Consider the following 16,506-nt stretch of genomic DNA (forward strand, 5'->3'; position numbering starts at 1 on the left):
CAAAGAGAAGTATCTTAATTGAAAAAATTATATTTTATTTAAATAACAGTAAAATTTCATAGACTTAATATTTTTTCTAAGTTTTTTCTTCGTTTTCATATGATTCTTCTTTCTCTTCGCTTTGTTTCTTTTTTACTGTCTTACGTAGTCTTCTATGTTTTTCTGTAACAAATTATTTCGATTAAAATTGTATTAATATTTTAATATTTCTTCTCACCGCTCTATAAGAAATATTATATTACTACATACCTTTTTTTTTAGCGATTTTTACGTTTCTATCCATTTCAGCATTATAGTCTTCTATTCTTCTATTTATCATGAAGTCGCGAGCAACGGCTATTTCATCTTCCAGATACCATTGTAATGGTCCTCTGCATCGTTGACATACCATTCGTTCAGAAACAGTTTCTCCCAAATCGGTTCTTGAATTATTTGCACCTCCACGTTGTCGATGTCCACCGTACCTCATACTTAAATTAAAACAATTAAATTGTACTCAAAAGTATTTATCACAAACTAATTGTTAATTGAACGATTACCTAATGAAAATTAAAATTTAATTTCACAATCAGCTAGATAAAGAAACTTCAAAATTAAAATTTAATTTTAAACATTATAAACTCAAAAGTTAAATTTTAATTTACAAACTACCCAATTAATTATAGGTTATATAACTATTAATGAAAAAAATTTAATTGTAATTTAATGATAATTAATTGCTTATTTTAAATTCAAAAGTTGATTATTGAGACCCTGGTAGTCCAATTCCAATTCCAAAGGGTTGTCTCTTTGAACTTCTTCGACCTCTTTGTCCACTTCTTTGAGCAGCACGTAGAGCGGCAGATGTAACATCCTCTTCGTGAATGCGAAATTTAATATCAGGACCTTCATTAGGTTTACCGGTTGAAAGGAATGGTGGCATATAAATTCGCTGTTTGGACAATGATCTCGGAGCATCTTCTTTGATATCGCAACAGAATCCATATGGTTTTTCATAAAGGTTTTGTTTGGATGTGGTAACATGTTTCTTTGATGCACCTTTTTTCATGTTTTCGGAAATTGTAAGACTTATAATTTGGACAAGGAAATTAATGAGTAAGAATTAAGTTACAGTTTCAGGTTCATTTTAAAGTTTCAAGTTACAGTTTTAATTTCATTTTAGAATTTTGTAAGAGATAGGTTTGAGAAATTGAAACAATTGTCTATAGAAATGATTTATTATGTATTGTTTTTGTTTGTTGTAGCTACAAATAATAGCTAAAGAAAATATCTTTATTTTAATCATTTTGTTTCCTCATTTATCAGCAAATGGTTAGAAACGAAATTTTGTAGGAAAATAAATACGATCTTCCCGCTGCAATGACGTCGCGTCACTTTTTATTGGTCAGATCACACAACACGTGTATTTTATTATGCGACGTTTATATCCTCAGAACGTAAACTGATAATGAATGTTTAAGAAAAATGTCTTTGAAGATCATTAAATGATGTGCGAAGTGTTACGAGTTAAATTATGAATTCCTCCACTTTGTCATCTGGAACTTTGGGCCATTCGCCAGGACAACGAGCTTCAGAACCTGAAGATTCAGAATTAACCTCTAGCGGGAATCAAACTTCAAAAATCTTGAATCAAATGAAATCCGAATTACAAGAACAAAAGCAACAAAAACGTTTACTCCGGGAATTACATTTAAAACGTGTGCAATCGTTGAGAAAGGAATTGGATTATATTAAGGCAACAGAGTGGAGATATCAATCAATCGACCGGTATTTTCTAATTATCATTTTTAATGTGAAATATTGGAATGTTAACTTATTCATAACAAAGCAATTATCACATGAATACGCCCTAACAATTGGCAGCAAAAGAATGCAATAATTGTCCTTGTACTACAAGATATATTTGTCCCATAATATAATAAAATATTGCAACAAATTATAAGTATAAGAAATATAATATTCTTAGTGAATTAAATAACAACTGTACTTTTTATTTGATTACATCAAAATTTTAGTATCATTAAATTTTGTTATGAACTTTTCGAACAACCCAATATTTCATATTTATAACATTGATATGAATTTTAATCCAAACTAATGAAATGTTCGTAGGTATATGGATAGAAATAACAGAAATTAAATATGTTGTCATTTATATATAGTGTTATTAAATATACTATGGGGTATGAATCACCTATAGCAAATGACACAGATGAAATAAATAATGTTATAGCTCGTATTGAGAGTGCTCATGAAGAAGAAGCGCAAAAAGATGAATACCATGACAAGCAAGATTGTTACTACAAAACAGGAAATATTACTTTTGTTTCCACAGATTATGTGGTAGTTGATCATTCTTATACATGTGATATTATAAATGTCTCAGTAAATAATCTAAAAGTAGGTGATACAGTTGACTATTTGGCTTCTGAAAATAACAATGAGAATGGATACAAAATAAAAAGAATTATTTCTGTGACAGATAATTCTTGGGATAAGGTAGTCACAGATTCTCAAGCAAATGTTATTGAACCAGAAGCATTAATAAAATGTATTGTTGGAAAAGTAATTGAACGTAAGAATCGTTTGGTAATTGTAGAACCTAATAATATTTCTGTTGATTTGAATGAAGTAAAATCTGAATTTATCCCTGTGATTGGGGACTGGTTAAAACTAGAGTCCGAAGTAAAGTTTGATGAAAATTCTTATGATTTAAATGGAACAATATTAAAGGTGCAGAAAATACAACCTTTACGATCTAAGTTAGATGTTGGAACTGTATCTACCTATGATCCTGTTAAAGGAATTGGTACTATCGGTAAAGATATTGTATTTAATAAAAGGATATGTGGTTCTGGTTACATTCCTTGTGTTGGTGATAAAGTAATTAGTGACAGTATTGAAAGCGATCAAGGAATTTATACATGGAGATCATTAACCGTAGTTCCACTAGTTCAAGTAAGTTGTAATTTAAGGAAAAATAATTAGTTTTTCAGAAAACAAATTATTGTTAATAAATTATAATTATGTGATTTGATTTTTACAGACCTCAGAGAAAGAAAATAAATTACCAACATTGTGCAATAGTCTCAGAATAAACAAAAATTTAGATGAACTTGTGAAAAACAAATGTGGTATAGTTATTAATGATAATTTAAGAATTGAATTAGATGTGTTGGAGAAACAAAATTTAACAGTTACAGTACAAAATGTAGGTAATACTCCACATGTATTACAGAAGGGTCGATTCATGACAAATAAAAATCAGTCTCAGCTGGCTTTAGTGCAGCCAACTACACTTAATACAGTTTCAGTATTAAACCCTTCTGATAAACTAACATACATATTTAAATGTACAGCAAAATTTATTGGTACAAGCGAAGAATTATTTATTTTTAATTTTAAAGATTTTGAAATTGGAAGAGTTTTTCATATAACTGTTAGACCTAAGAATGTACAAAACAGAATGTGCGTGAAAAGCGATAATATAAAACCTAATAAATCTGGTCATGTATTAGATGTAGATGAATGGGGTCAAACCACGTACATTCCAGGTATTCGTCCATTTAAACCACCAGCATTTATTAAAGTGCGAAATGTGATATTCAAAGTTCCTCGACATTACTGGAATATAATATCAAAATGTATAGATGAAGGGAAATCACAAACTGAATGTGAATATGAAGTAGGCAATGCTATACCTTGTTTACTGAATAGGCTTTGTTTTGAATTATACAAAGACCGTTTTCATTCTTTACTATATTTAGAAGAAATTGCTCAAGCAATAAATATGCAGCAATATAGTATAGAAAGTACAGTAATGAGACGTAGTGGGGAATATTTAGTTATGCAAGTGCCAGGACTTGCAGAAAAACGTCCATCCCTACTTGTTGGTGATAGAGCTATAGTGTCCTTTAGATGGGATAATTCTCAAGGTATGATATTAAATTTCGATATGCGTAAATCAGTAATCTTTAATTAATACAAGTTGGAATTTTAATGCGTAACGTTTAAAATAGGACAATTGAAGTATGAAGGATTCATCCATAAAATAACGAACTTGGACATTTTTTTGAAATTCAATTATAAATTTCATCAAGAATATAATTACGAAGATTGTCAAGTCACATTTAAATGTTCGAACTCTGCCATACAGCGTTGTCATAATGCAATTAATATGGCAATACATCGTCTTGGTTCCAATTTCTTGTTTCCTTCGCATGTAGTTCAAAAAGAATCTCAGGTAGATCTTGAAGAACTTGAACCAATCGATAAGCCAGAGTTTAAGCAACTGTCTCATCAGCGAAATGATTCCATCTCATCAGGATCTTCTACCAGCAGTACACCTACAAGTAATAAATCTAATAGTACAACAAAATCGTCTACAAAAATGTCAGTAGTACAGAGATTATTTAATGTTCAACCAATAGCAGAAAGTAAGCAATGTGTAACGAGTCCTATTGCACAGACAAGAGATACTCAAGATGTTGAAGTAAAGAAGAAAATAGTTAATGATAAAAATTTAGCGGAGAAAACGTCAAAACATTTAAACGAAACATCAGTTTCTTCTTATGGCACTGAATTACAGCCATATATTTCACAAATAAAAAAACGAAAGTTAATTTGGTTTAATAAAAATTTGAATTATTATCAGAAGGAAGCAGTAAGAAACATATTAAAAGGACACGCGCGGCCATTACCTTATGTAATATTCGGACCTCCAGGTACAGGAAAAACTATTACTTTATGTGAAACAATTCTGCAAATTTTATCGACTATACCTGAAAGTCGATTATTAATTGCAACACCATCTAATAGTTCAGCAAACCTTATATCAGAACGACTTCTAGACAGTGGTGTTCTCAAACCTGGTGACATGGTATATAATATTTATTAGAACTACGTAATAAATTTATTAATTGTTTTTATAAGAGTATTAAAGTTTTGTCATCTGATTACTGATAAAGATTTTATACTTCAGAATTAAAATGTTTTACAGGTACGACTTGTAGCACATCATTACTTAGGTAGTGATTCTATATCTGGTAAATTGTTACCATATTGTGCTACTGCAGAGTTGGCAGAAGAGAAAACAGTCGAGAAAATGAAATACAGTGGAACAGGTCCAAGATTAAACTGTCCTATGAGTGTAATTGGTCGTCATAGAATTACTGTTGGTACCTGTATTGCATTAGGAATATTGAACAACATGGGTTTCCCGCGTGGACACTTTTCACATGTACTGGTCGATGAAGCTGGACAAGCAACGGAACCAGAAATTATGATTCCATTAAACTTTGTTCATTCTGATTATGGACAAGTAATTCTTGCGGGTGATCCATTGCAACTCGGGCCCGTTGTACAAAGTAGATTAGCAAAGAACTTTGGTTTAGACGAATCGTTTCTGACGAGGTTATTACGTCATTTCCCTTATCAAAGAGATCCTAATGGTTTTGAATCACAATATGATCCTAGGCTAGTTACAAAACTAGTTATAAATTATCGAAGTTTACCGGAAATACTTGAATTATCAAGTTCATTATTTTATGACTCTGAATTAATTGCACAGGTATGCTCATTTATATAAGTATAGGTTTTTTGTTTAGTATGTTATTTTTACCTTATGTGAAAAACTTAATAAAAGAATATTTGTAGGTATCAACTAAAACAAGCAAGGAAGCAAAACTTTTACAGACATTAGCTTCTGAATTACCAGAAAGGAAAGGTGCTCCGCCGCCCATTGTTTTCCACGGTGTAAATGGAGAGAATTGTAAAGACAATGATAGTCCGAGTTGGTATAATCCGGAAGAAGCAACACAGGCATATCTTTACTTACTAAAACTATATAGATGTGGTCTTTCACCAGATGATGTAGGAATTATAACCCCTTATCAAAAACAGGTAAGATCATTAAATATAATTTATAAAAAAATGACTGTTAAGTAATTCCATGCTTCATTTTAATCGTTTTGTAGGTTCTTCAAATTCGTGAATTACTTATGGAGTTAAACGTGGATTTACCAAAAATTAGCAGTGTTGAAGGATTTCAGGGCCAAGAACGTAATGTCATCATTATTTCAGCTGTACGGTCTTCAAGCAATTTTATAACCGATGATATTAAACACTCCCTTGGATTTGTTGCTTGTCCTCGAAGACTCAATGTTGCGATTACTCGTGCTCGTGCTTTAGTAATAATTTTAGGAAATCCCAGTCTTTTAGCCCAAGATCCGTACTGGAGGAGCGTCCTAATATATTGCATCAATCGAAATTCTTATACCGGATGTAACTTTACCTTTTCTGATATGGATGATTCGCAAACAGAAACAAGTAATTCTTTTATTACGAATAATTATAATGATTCGTGACAATAGTACACAATTTTATATTTATCAAGATATCTGTTATTAAATTATAAAATTACATTTTTCTGGTATACAGTACTTGATATCCATACATATATTACAGACAAATAAATGATGTTATTAATATTATTTAAAAATACGGCGCGAAAATTATATTGACTTCACATAAATCAAGGTAGATTTTTAACGTAAAAATCTAATGATGATATATTCTGTTCTGTAAACTTAATACTTTTTTTAACAGAATATTATTTAAAATATTCCAAATTAGAAATGCTGCAGAATTATAAACTTTAAACAAATGTACTCTGAATTATATTTCTTTTCCTGCACATTTTCAGAAACGAAACGTGTAGATATATATTACGAAAAAGTACATTTTGTATGTTTAACATAGGCATGTACATAATATATGTGTGTGTAGTGTTTGTAATAATGTATATTTTTATTCATTCGATTTGATTATTCATAAAAATGTATGAATAAAAATATATTTATTTCATTATATGTCACGGACTTTTTAAATATGTAAAACTGAATTATCTGAATGTCGATGTTTTGTTTACACTTTGTTTAAGCGTCGTTTACGACAGTATTCCTGTACATTGTATCCTGATGTCACAAATCCAGAGCCCAAGAAATTTGATACTGTAAAAAATAATGTTTTTTATTATAAAAACATATAAAACGTATAAAACAACAGAAATCAAATCATGTTTAAAATAAAAAAAAAATTGTTATAGTTTGGTTCTATACATATACATTAGTTAATAAATATCTTCTGTACTGAATATCATATAATTTAAATACAATTTAGTTGTTAATAAAATGGTTTTAAAAATTAAGAAGCAAAAATGAATCATGAATTAGTATAGTACAGTAATTTATTTCTTTTCAATTTATAAAAATAAAGCGCATAGTGTATAATAGCATAAATATTAAAAGAAGAAATCATTGAATAAAAATCATATAATTCAAGAGAATAAGTTAAGTGATTTGAAAGAAAAAAATATTAATATATGAAAAATGATCGTGAATGATACTAACCTCGATTAGTTCCACACTATACTTACAGGATCCTGGTTTTTAGCTTTTAATTTGCGTTCAATTAAATTCTCTAACGCTTCGCTTCGTACACTTAAAGTTTCAATTTTTTCAACTAGTTGTTGATATGGAGAAGCGGGCTGACCTCCCATTACAACATGCCCTAACTTACTGTCTATTTTGGCATCTAACCGGGCATTACGAATTAGGTTAACGATCCAACATTCGGCTACATCTGCTTTCATATTAAGTTTTTCTGCAAGCATTCTGTAACAATGTGAAACGTTGAAAGTTTTAAGAATATGGTATACTATTTAACTGTAAAATTAAAAATAAAATTATTGTACCCAATGCTTATACACTGATGGATTCTGCAAAATGTCTCAAAAATCATTAAACGAGCATTTTCTACAAATTCACTTAATAATGCAATCAAGAAAAAGTCGTTAAATACGACTGTTTGACATTCTTGCAGTTTTTGTCTTGCGCCATCAAAATCAAAATTAACGTATAAATGTTCCAAAAATTCAGTAATAGGATCACGATATGTATAAGATTCCTGTAAAAAAATAAGTAGTTTTATGATTATGAAAATTGTATATAACTTAATTGTAATTTTGAAAAATCTTTCACTTTTACGGACCTGTTGTATTACTTTTACAAGATCTTTTAGTATAGATCGCCTAGAACGATTAACTATGACGGCTGCGGCCAAGTATCGTAATATATGTGGACACATTGTTTGAATGGCATTTAAATAGCTGTAACCATTACAGATAATGATTAATTTTTAATCATACTTCTCATATTACATAATAATTACTATAAAAATAACATACTGTGGTCGGTAGAGGAACATTTCAATAATTAAATCTCTACCCTTCACATGGTTGAAAAATACAAATAAACTCCAATGAATGAGCCATGTTCTCTGTTGTAATACTTGAAGAGAATTTCCTATAACATTACTATCAATGTATTCTCTTAATTTGTTTACATCTTCTAATGCAGTTTCCCAGTTCTGCACTAAAATTTCTGATGCCAATTTACCCCAAAGTACATTTAAATAATTCTGAAAATAGCACAGCTTCCTATTATAAAAGCGAAATATTAAAATCTTATGAATTATTATTGTTAAACTGATCATATTCATACCTTATCTGTTGGTGGCATTATAAGCATATAAAAATACAGATATGATGTGGAAACAGAGTAATTGCCACACTCATAACGATATTTTGCTAATTTTACAAAACTATCCATCATTTCGACTCTAAACTATAAACGTTAACATAAATTAAAATTATTATTATAAACTAATATAATATTAGATAAAATTAAATAATAATATAACATGTTACACTTACATCAGATTCCTGCGTAAGGTAATTATTCAATGCTTTAGAATCTCGCATATTTTCCATCTTCTTCATCACCTCTTCATTATTCATAAGCGCAACAACAACTGATACATTATTTTGTAAATAACTAAGTTCTTGAAGAACATCTGCACGACGAGCTTTCAACTCCTATAATTAATATATTCAATCATACTTGTCATTCATAATTGTATCTTTCTGTTTAAACTTATCTGTACCTCTGGCACTTCTAAATTAGGATAAAGCTGTTTTCTGATGTCAATAGTATAATCTATCATATTCGTCTTGCTAAGAATATCCAATTTAGCTTGAAGTAATTCATCCTCATCATAAATCTGAAAAATACAATACATACATATTAGTATACGTTCCGTATTGTATATGTTATAACAGGTTTCATTATAATCATGCATTTTGGTTATAACCAAACATATACAATGAAAGTATTCCATCTTTTATTGTACCTGTTTTGCAGATAAGAATTCCAAAAGGGGGAAGACTAAATGTCGATCAAGATACTGTCCTATACGTGATGTTAGATCAAATTTTGCCATTTTGCTTTTGATAAAAGATCAAACAAAATCAATTCTAACCACAATCTGTGAATGAGAGATCGAGCACGCTTCGTGCTAACGTCAAAAGGTATAAGAAAGATTGTACGGAAAGTTGTTTCTAAAATGTGTTCCTCTTTTAGCGCTACCTTATGCTTTTTCAAGTGAACTAAAATATTTCAATTTTGGTCAAAATTGAGGAAAAGTAGAAAATGAAATAACGATAAAAATATATGAGTCTAAAAGTACATGTTCAATGTTGTAATAAATTTATTTAATAAATAGAAATTTATAATTTATAACTCAAGTGCAAATCTGCGCTTCCCCGGGAAAAGTGATAACTAGAGGATACAAGACTCTATTATCTGCAATGAAATTGGTTTATTGAAAAGTTCATTATTTATTGATTTTGGAAATAACCTTTTATAAATTCGGTATAATGTGCCATTTTTCCAAAGGCCAGATTTGCATTGGAGCACGTTAGTCACATCTGCAAAATAATATATATTTTATGGTCATAATTTACTACCACATTTACGCATACAAATACATGCATGAATCGTTCCACGATCGGTGGTGAATTTTCATTCATTAGTAAATTTGATTATTAAATTTTTGGGAATTTACACTTCTAAATAACAAGAAGTGAATGAAATGCCACCCAAAAAGGCACCTGCTCCTAGCAAAAAGGCGGAGCAGAAGAAAAAAGAAAAAGTTATTGAGGTATTTAAACATGATAACTTTACATTTTTAACCTGTAAATACCGAATTGCATATTTTATGGATATACGCGTACCGATTTGTTATTTTGAATGTTTTTTCAATACCATGATGTTCCTTTTATAGGATAAGACATTCGGTATAAAGAATAAGAAGGGTGCTAAACAACAGAAATTTATTCAACAAGTAGAGAAGCAGGTAAAATCTGGTGGTGTTAACCCACGGAAATTAGAAGATCCTAATGTTAAAAAACTTGAAAAAGAAAAGAAATTAAAGGAGCAAAAAGAATTAGCTCTTATATTTAAACCTGTGCAAACGCAAAAGATAGATAAAGGTATTAAATGAGTAAGGTTTTTGCAAAGATATAGTTAAAAGAACAAGTGTATCCTATAGTCATGTTATACCATTATTATCTTTGTAGCAGTTGTATGTTTCATTTTTGTTATTTCTCTTTACTTACTTGAATGACAATTGTTTCACTTTTGTAGGAACTGATCCAAAATCGGTAGTATGTGCGTTCTTCAAACAAGGACAATGTACGAAAGGGGATAAATGTAAATTTTCTCACGACTTAAGTGTAGAAAGGAAAGCAGAGAAACGTTCCTTATACTGTGATATGCGAGATGATGATAAGGAAACTGATACAATGGACAAGTGGGATGAGGATAAATTGAAAGAGGTAGTAGAGAAAAAGCATGGTAGCGGTAATCGTCCAACTACTGATATTGTAAGTACATTATGTAGGATATTCTTGTATTCATCTCTTTGTTTCTAAGTTTGTAATGTTACAAGACAAAATGCTTCTCAAATTTTAGATTTGTAAACACTTTTTGGAAGCAGTAGAGAAGGCAAAATATGGTTGGTTCTGGGAATGTCCATCGGGACAAAAATGTATTTACAGGCATGCACTACCACCTGGTTTTGTTCTTAAAAAAGATAAGAAGAAAGAGGATAAAAAGGATGAAATTTCATTAGAAGATTTAATTGAAAAGGAAAGAGCTAATTTAGGACCAAATCAAGTAAGGCTATATTTTAATAATTCATTGAATGATTTATATATGATTATACCTATATATGTGTACATATGTATGCACATATCATGTTATGTAAAAATTATATTTAATATAATTGTTTGAAGTGTTCAGTAACTTATTAAATATTTTAACAGACTAAAATAACATTAGAGACATTCTTAGCATGGAAGAAAAGAAAACTAAAGGAGAAAAAAGAACAAGCTCTAAAGGATGAAGAAAAGAGACGAAATGATTATAAAGCTGGTAGACAAGTTGGAATATCTGGAAGAGAAATGTTCTATTTCAATCCAGAACTTGCAGCAGGAGATGGTATTTTCATTTTTAATTTATAAGATAGATAAATTATATATATTTGTATGACTTGTATTGTACTTATTGGTACAATGTTATAAATATTAATCTTTTAAATTATATAGGCATTGATGATGGAGATGAAGCAATATCTAGTTATGTACGTGAAGAAGAAGAGGAAGGAGAAGAAAGGGTTGAATATAGAGAACTTGATATGGACAGGTTAGCTTTCGAACCGAGTGAAATAGATACATCTGGAATAACTGTTGCCGGTGTAGATCGACTCAAAAAAGATGAAGTTACAAATAATGAAGATTCTACAGGTATGAATAAATTAATATCAACATTATTATTATTACTATAACATTTTGCTAATAATAATTTATATTTCCATAGTAGTTACTGTTGGTGAAGGTGCAGCTGCATTAGCAATCAATGAAAATTTGTTTAAAGAAGAAGATTTAGAAGGCTTAGAAGAGGAATTAGAAGATCTAGATTTAGAAGAGTGATTTAGATTTATAATTTGTTAAATTTTTTTCTTCTACTGAGTGTCTCATTTATCTGTATTTTTACAATATATGTATTATCTGCCTATTATATATATACTATAGATATGTAAATTCACTAGTTCCAGATGTAATTTCCTGTATATTCTCATTTACATTTCTACGCTCTACTTACAATTAGTATGTTTATATTATAAACAGCTGAACCGATTAATGCTATTTTCATAATGAAATTGTAATTTTTAACATTTTACAATTTAAAGTTTAACTTTGTTTTAATACATTGTTGTGTTATTTAAAATTTTTAAGGGTTGAAACAAATTATGCTGCAATTGTGGAAGTAATTAACATATTAATTTTTTAATTATCTTCAAGGATATAAATATAAATTAAGCAGATTGAAAGTTTATAGTGACGAGAGTAGTGAATAGGATGAAACATATTTTAATAAAAGCATTCATTCTATGTAATTATTAACAAGATTATCACGAATATTAAATAATTTATGGATATATTTCGTTTTTTTAACCATTTGAAAACTACAAGTGGAAATATATTGGGAAAGTTTCAAGCAGCGTGATTGTGTTTCAGTTGTTTCATATTTTCAAAAACTGAATTTTATGTCAAAACGATCCTGTAAAGTTCCATTACTTATAAAATATTGTAAACATCGGATGAAATTTACTTTATTTATTACTTAATTTGTACATTCTAATTCCTCTAGAGCATATTCCATACAATCCTCAACTTGTAGATCTGCTGTTTTCGATAGTGGTACAATTCGTTGAGAAGAACGATACTCATACGACCTAATTTCTGGATGTTTTTCTAGTAAATATTTATATGCGGTAACAAGTTTATCGATATCTTCTACTGTAAGTTGTGTTGGTCTTAATTTTGGTTCCAAATTACTAAGTTCATACATTTTCCGTCCTAATTCAACTCGACATTCCAGAGGAAACAATGTCCTAAAAAATTAAAAGAACGATACGTGCAGTAATATTTTGATGATATAACAATATTTTCATAGAAGTTTTACTTACTCAATCCCTCGTATAGAGTATTTTTGACGAAAACCAAAAATTTGTCGTGTTACTTTTTCAAAAATTTTAAATTCATGTTGTGTACGTGGTATAACCATAGGTGCAAATGATACAACACCAACATCAACTTTTGGTTTAGGAATAAAAGCAGTGCCTATTTTTTCAAACCACAAAGTAGAATAAATGTTATATTCAACAAAATTGAAAGAAGTAAATTAATTTTAAAGCAAACATTAAAATCAATATAGTACCTGGTATAATAAAATGTAATATTGGACGTGTCCAAGCTTGTGCCATTACAGATAATCTACATCTTTGTTCAGTCATTGGTTCAGCTACTATACGTTCAGCCACTTCTTTTTGAAATGTCAATGTCATTCTAGTTCTTCCATATGTCCAAGGACCTCTTTTTTCACAAATTGCATGTAGCCACTTTATTATCAGAGGTGTTGATACATTAAATGGCAAATTGCCAATTAATCTGATCTTAGGGGATTTGTCTTCCCAAGCTACTTTAACAGTTTCAGGAAAAAGATTACTCATATCTATCTTCATGATATCATCATAAATAACTTCCATTTCACCATTAACTGCAGCATAAGCATCTACCAACATTTCTAATGTAGGTTTAAATCTTGTATCCTTTTCTATAACAATTAATTTTTTTGGATGCTGTTTTAAAATTGATCTTGTTAGTCCACCAGGCCCAGGACCAACTTCTACCGTGTAACAGTCAGCAAGGTTTCCAGACTTTTTAATTATTTTATCTGATAAGTTATCATTTAATAAAAAGTTTTGGGAAAGTTGTTTCATTGCTCTCAACTTATAAATTTTCAATACATCTTTTATGGATGGAAGAGGTGGTAATCTTATAGCAGTCATATTTCTATGTTCTTATTTATATATATTTATAACAAATAAAAACTTAATGTAATTTATTTATTATTAATAATTATTTGTATAGTTTACAATTCATTTATATTAATCGCATCACTTTCTTCTTTTCTTGTGTAAATAACACACAACACTTTCAAATTCTACGAGCTTAAGACAAATTACTCTTTGAATTTGGATCAATTATTTTTTCAGGTTCATTCAGATCATCCAAAAATGTTTCTTGCTTCACAGCATGTATTGTGTACGCATAAATTCCTACAACAAGACAAGCTAAAGAGATACCTGCTACTGTACAACGATTACGAGTTTTCCTATATCTAAGTGCTCGATAGACAGCTACTTCTTCCGCTTGTTTCATATACATCAAATCTGCGTATTTCAATTTACTCTTGTCCTTTTCCAAATTAACTTTTGGCATAAATTCACCACTTTTTTCACCTATAAATAAAATTAAATAATTAAACGGCGAAATATTTCTGAATAAGCATTGTCGAAAGAATATTGGGCTTGCCATTCACCAGCTTGCATTTTTAAAATTCTTTTTTATATGTGCCTTTTGTATGTAGTTGACTTCTACGTCGTTATAGTCTGTTACCTTATAACAAAAAAGAAAGTTGAATTTATTAACTTTGAAATCACGATTCTATAATGTAAAAAGATATGTAATTTTTATTAATCAAAAACATAGTTCTGTTTTCTCTTGTTTAACAACAATTATATATATGTTATAAACTTTGTTATACAAAAATGAAGGTTATGATATTGTATGTTTGCAACCTCTAAAATTTATAATCTACATTCTCAACATAATTACAATGTTAAAAGATTATTTTAAATATGATGAATGTAATTTTAAATTCTTTAAATACTGACCTTTCGATTAAAGAGTCGAAAAATGAAAACTCTTCGATATCGTGATGTAATAATATCAGAACGCTTGCGCCTTTCAAGCACGTAACACTGCTATGGAATCGTAAAACGCACTTCCTGGAAATTCTTTCTACACTACATCAGTTCATTTACCTACTAATTAATATATTAAAATATGTATATAATATTGAAATATTGTATTAAATAAATTCAATTATTACAAAAAAAGATGTTTTATATTGTGCTTATGAGTTTTTCCTGTAAAAGGGTATACATCAATACTACAAAATTAAAATAATGTAATTTTCAGAAATTTGTTTCTAAGAAACTACTGAATGTATCAAGCTTTTTGTAATTAAAAAAATTTTTGTTGATCATTATACTGAAAAATTTTGCAAAATAGTAAAAGTGAGTAGTAATACTAAGTAATAATAAATAAGTAATAGTAATGACAATAGGTAATAAGTATTAATAATATAGTAATATAGTAATGTTAATAATAATATTGTACTGTATTTATGCTGTAAATAAATTTATACTATATTTATGTTATGTTTAATACTCATACACCATTATAATATTTGTAATAATATTTATTACAATAATTATACCATTATACTATTATTATATTATTATATTATTAATTATTATATTGATTATAATATTTATAATATTTATGCTAATATGTTATATTATTAGAACTTTGACATTTTCGAGACTTTTTAATAAAAATTAGTGTTTAATTTCATTTTGTACATTCACGCATATTTAAACTTACATAACATTAGAACATAGCTCAGACATTTTCCGAATTTTTTTATATAAAATTTGTGGGTGTAAGTTAATTTGGCTGCATTCGCATACATTCTTAGAAAATAATTGTAATTAATAGTGACGTTACAATGCAATTTGTAGCGATTAAGGGTTCAAGCTGTTTTATAAGCTATTATAGGATACTCCTGCGTTTTTTAGACCCTCAGGGTAGTTCGAGGGGATCCTGTGGATCAACTCTACAATGCAAGATAAGGGAAAGCCTGTGGGATCCTTCGAGACATGCCTTGGGGAGTGACTTACGAGTCGACCATACGATGCTGAAGTCTCAATAGAGTCTCAAGATCTCCTCAGGCTATGTCAGTTTGCTCTGCATACAATTCTAATAAAATAAGTATAATGTTCCATAATCCGTGTACCACTTCCTCGGAACCTCCGCATTGTTCCGTGTGGACTTTTATACATACACGTTCAATCTTAAATCAAATTTCTTTGCACGTAAAGCGTATCATATTTCAAATAAAGCAGCAGTAGAATATTTATTTGCTTCTTGAATAAAAATATAGGAGAAATCATTCGTGGAATCGTTTAAAGAAAAATATGGATATTTAAATTTTAAGAAGCCATGAGTCAACTGTTATTGCAAATTTTTCCTGTAAAATTATAATTAGTCTTGCTAATTATAGTTTAAAAGTTAGAATTGTAAACGAATAAGAAAATTAAAGATTGTTTCAAGAAATATTCGTGTGTCGTCATTTAAAATGAAATTTAATAATTTCCTAAACATCAATATCTTCGGTATATTATTTAAGAAATTAGTACAAATAACTACTTTTAAAAATATTATTTTTAAAGAAACTTTAATATATAATTTAACGGAAATAATTATTAAATTATGATACGCAGATTTGTATAAGAAATACTCTTCACGAATTATAATATACGAAATAGTTATCAATTGTCAAAATAATTGATTAAATATCGAAAAGTAATAATACTGCCTATAAAATGTAATTATTGAGTACAAAAATGCATCTA

The 16,506-nt window shown here is 29.0% G+C and overlaps 6 protein-coding genes across 9 annotated transcripts; 2 read left to right on the forward strand and 4 right to left on the reverse strand.

Moving 5' to 3' along the window:
* Positions 1–14: 14 nt before the first annotated feature.
* LOC105663354 (uncharacterized) lies at positions 15–1,647 on the reverse strand. Its single transcript, XM_012291757.2, has 3 exons — positions 753–1,647; positions 250–470; positions 15–162 (listed from the first exon to the last, which is right to left on the reverse strand). Exons 1-3 carry the CDS (start codon positions 1,046–1,048, stop codon positions 77–79), a joined length of 603 nt encoding a protein of 200 aa, XP_012147147.2. The 5' UTR covers positions 1,049–1,647; the 3' UTR covers positions 15–76.
* armi (probable RNA helicase armitage) lies at positions 1,632–6,433 on the forward strand. 2 transcript variants are annotated; one of them, XM_012291759.2, is made up of 8 exons: positions 1,632–1,767; positions 2,113–2,958; positions 3,047–3,935; positions 4,020–4,352; positions 4,431–4,879; positions 5,000–5,569; positions 5,656–5,901; positions 5,976–6,433. In XM_012291759.2, exons 2-8 carry the CDS (start codon positions 2,143–2,145, stop codon positions 6,363–6,365), a joined length of 3,693 nt encoding a protein of 1,230 aa, XP_012147149.2. In that variant the 5' UTR covers positions 1,632–1,767; positions 2,113–2,142; the 3' UTR covers positions 6,366–6,433. The 2 variants fall into 2 exon arrangements, with proteins under 2 accessions (XP_012147149.2, XP_012147148.2); XM_012291758.2 differs by having other exon boundaries at positions 4,020–4,879.
* A 350-nt stretch (positions 6,434–6,783) lies between these two features.
* eIF3e (eukaryotic translation initiation factor 3 subunit E) lies at positions 6,784–9,440 on the reverse strand. 2 transcript variants are annotated; one of them, XM_012291760.2, is made up of 9 exons: positions 9,250–9,440; positions 9,004–9,120; positions 8,774–8,935; positions 8,562–8,684; positions 8,246–8,478; positions 8,050–8,167; positions 7,754–7,965; positions 7,436–7,673; positions 6,784–7,010 (listed from the first exon to the last, which is right to left on the reverse strand). In XM_012291760.2, exons 1-9 carry the CDS (start codon positions 9,337–9,339, stop codon positions 6,981–6,983), a joined length of 1,323 nt encoding a protein of 440 aa, XP_012147150.1. In that variant the 5' UTR covers positions 9,340–9,440; the 3' UTR covers positions 6,784–6,980. The 2 variants fall into 2 exon arrangements, with proteins under 2 accessions (XP_012147150.1, XP_003706056.1); XM_003706008.3 differs by having other exon boundaries at positions 7,410–7,673; positions 9,250–9,439.
* Positions 9,441–9,856: 416 nt separating this feature from the next.
* On the forward strand, positions 9,857–12,001 carry LOC100880015 (zinc finger CCCH domain-containing protein 15 homolog). 2 transcript variants are annotated; one of them, XM_003706009.3, is made up of 7 exons: positions 9,857–10,059; positions 10,183–10,390; positions 10,545–10,783; positions 10,872–11,075; positions 11,225–11,399; positions 11,507–11,704; positions 11,781–12,001. In XM_003706009.3, exons 1-7 carry the CDS (start codon positions 9,991–9,993, stop codon positions 11,888–11,890), a joined length of 1,203 nt encoding a protein of 400 aa, XP_003706057.1. In that variant the 5' UTR covers positions 9,857–9,990; the 3' UTR covers positions 11,891–12,001. The 2 variants fall into 2 exon arrangements, with proteins under 2 accessions (XP_003706057.1, XP_012147151.1); XM_012291761.2 differs by having other exon boundaries at positions 9,859–10,059; positions 11,778–12,001.
* Positions 12,002–12,557: 556 nt separating this feature from the next.
* Positions 12,558–13,812, reverse strand: mtTFB1 (mitochondrial transcription factor B1). The gene is made up of 3 exons (XM_003706010.3): positions 13,182–13,812; positions 12,931–13,084; positions 12,558–12,855 (listed from the first exon to the last, which is right to left on the reverse strand). The coding sequence occupies exons 1-3, from the start codon at positions 13,810–13,812 to the stop codon at positions 12,585–12,587; spliced, it is 1,056 nt and encodes a 351-aa protein (XP_003706058.1). The 3' UTR covers positions 12,558–12,584.
* Positions 13,813–13,854: 42 nt separating this feature from the next.
* LOC100880242 (Coiled-coil domain containing 56) lies at positions 13,855–14,853 on the reverse strand. Its single transcript, XM_003706011.3, has 3 exons — positions 14,701–14,853; positions 14,346–14,422; positions 13,855–14,265 (listed from the first exon to the last, which is right to left on the reverse strand). Exons 2-3 carry the CDS (start codon positions 14,353–14,355, stop codon positions 13,976–13,978), a joined length of 300 nt encoding a protein of 99 aa, XP_003706059.1. The 5' UTR covers positions 14,356–14,422; positions 14,701–14,853; the 3' UTR covers positions 13,855–13,975.
* Between the last annotated feature and the right edge of the window lie 1,653 nt (positions 14,854–16,506).

Source organism: Megachile rotundata, chromosome 5 (genome assembly GCF_050947335.1).
Source record: "Megachile rotundata isolate GNS110a chromosome 5, iyMegRotu1, whole genome shotgun sequence".
Taxonomy (NCBI): Eukaryota; Metazoa; Arthropoda; class Insecta; order Hymenoptera; family Megachilidae; genus Megachile; species Megachile rotundata.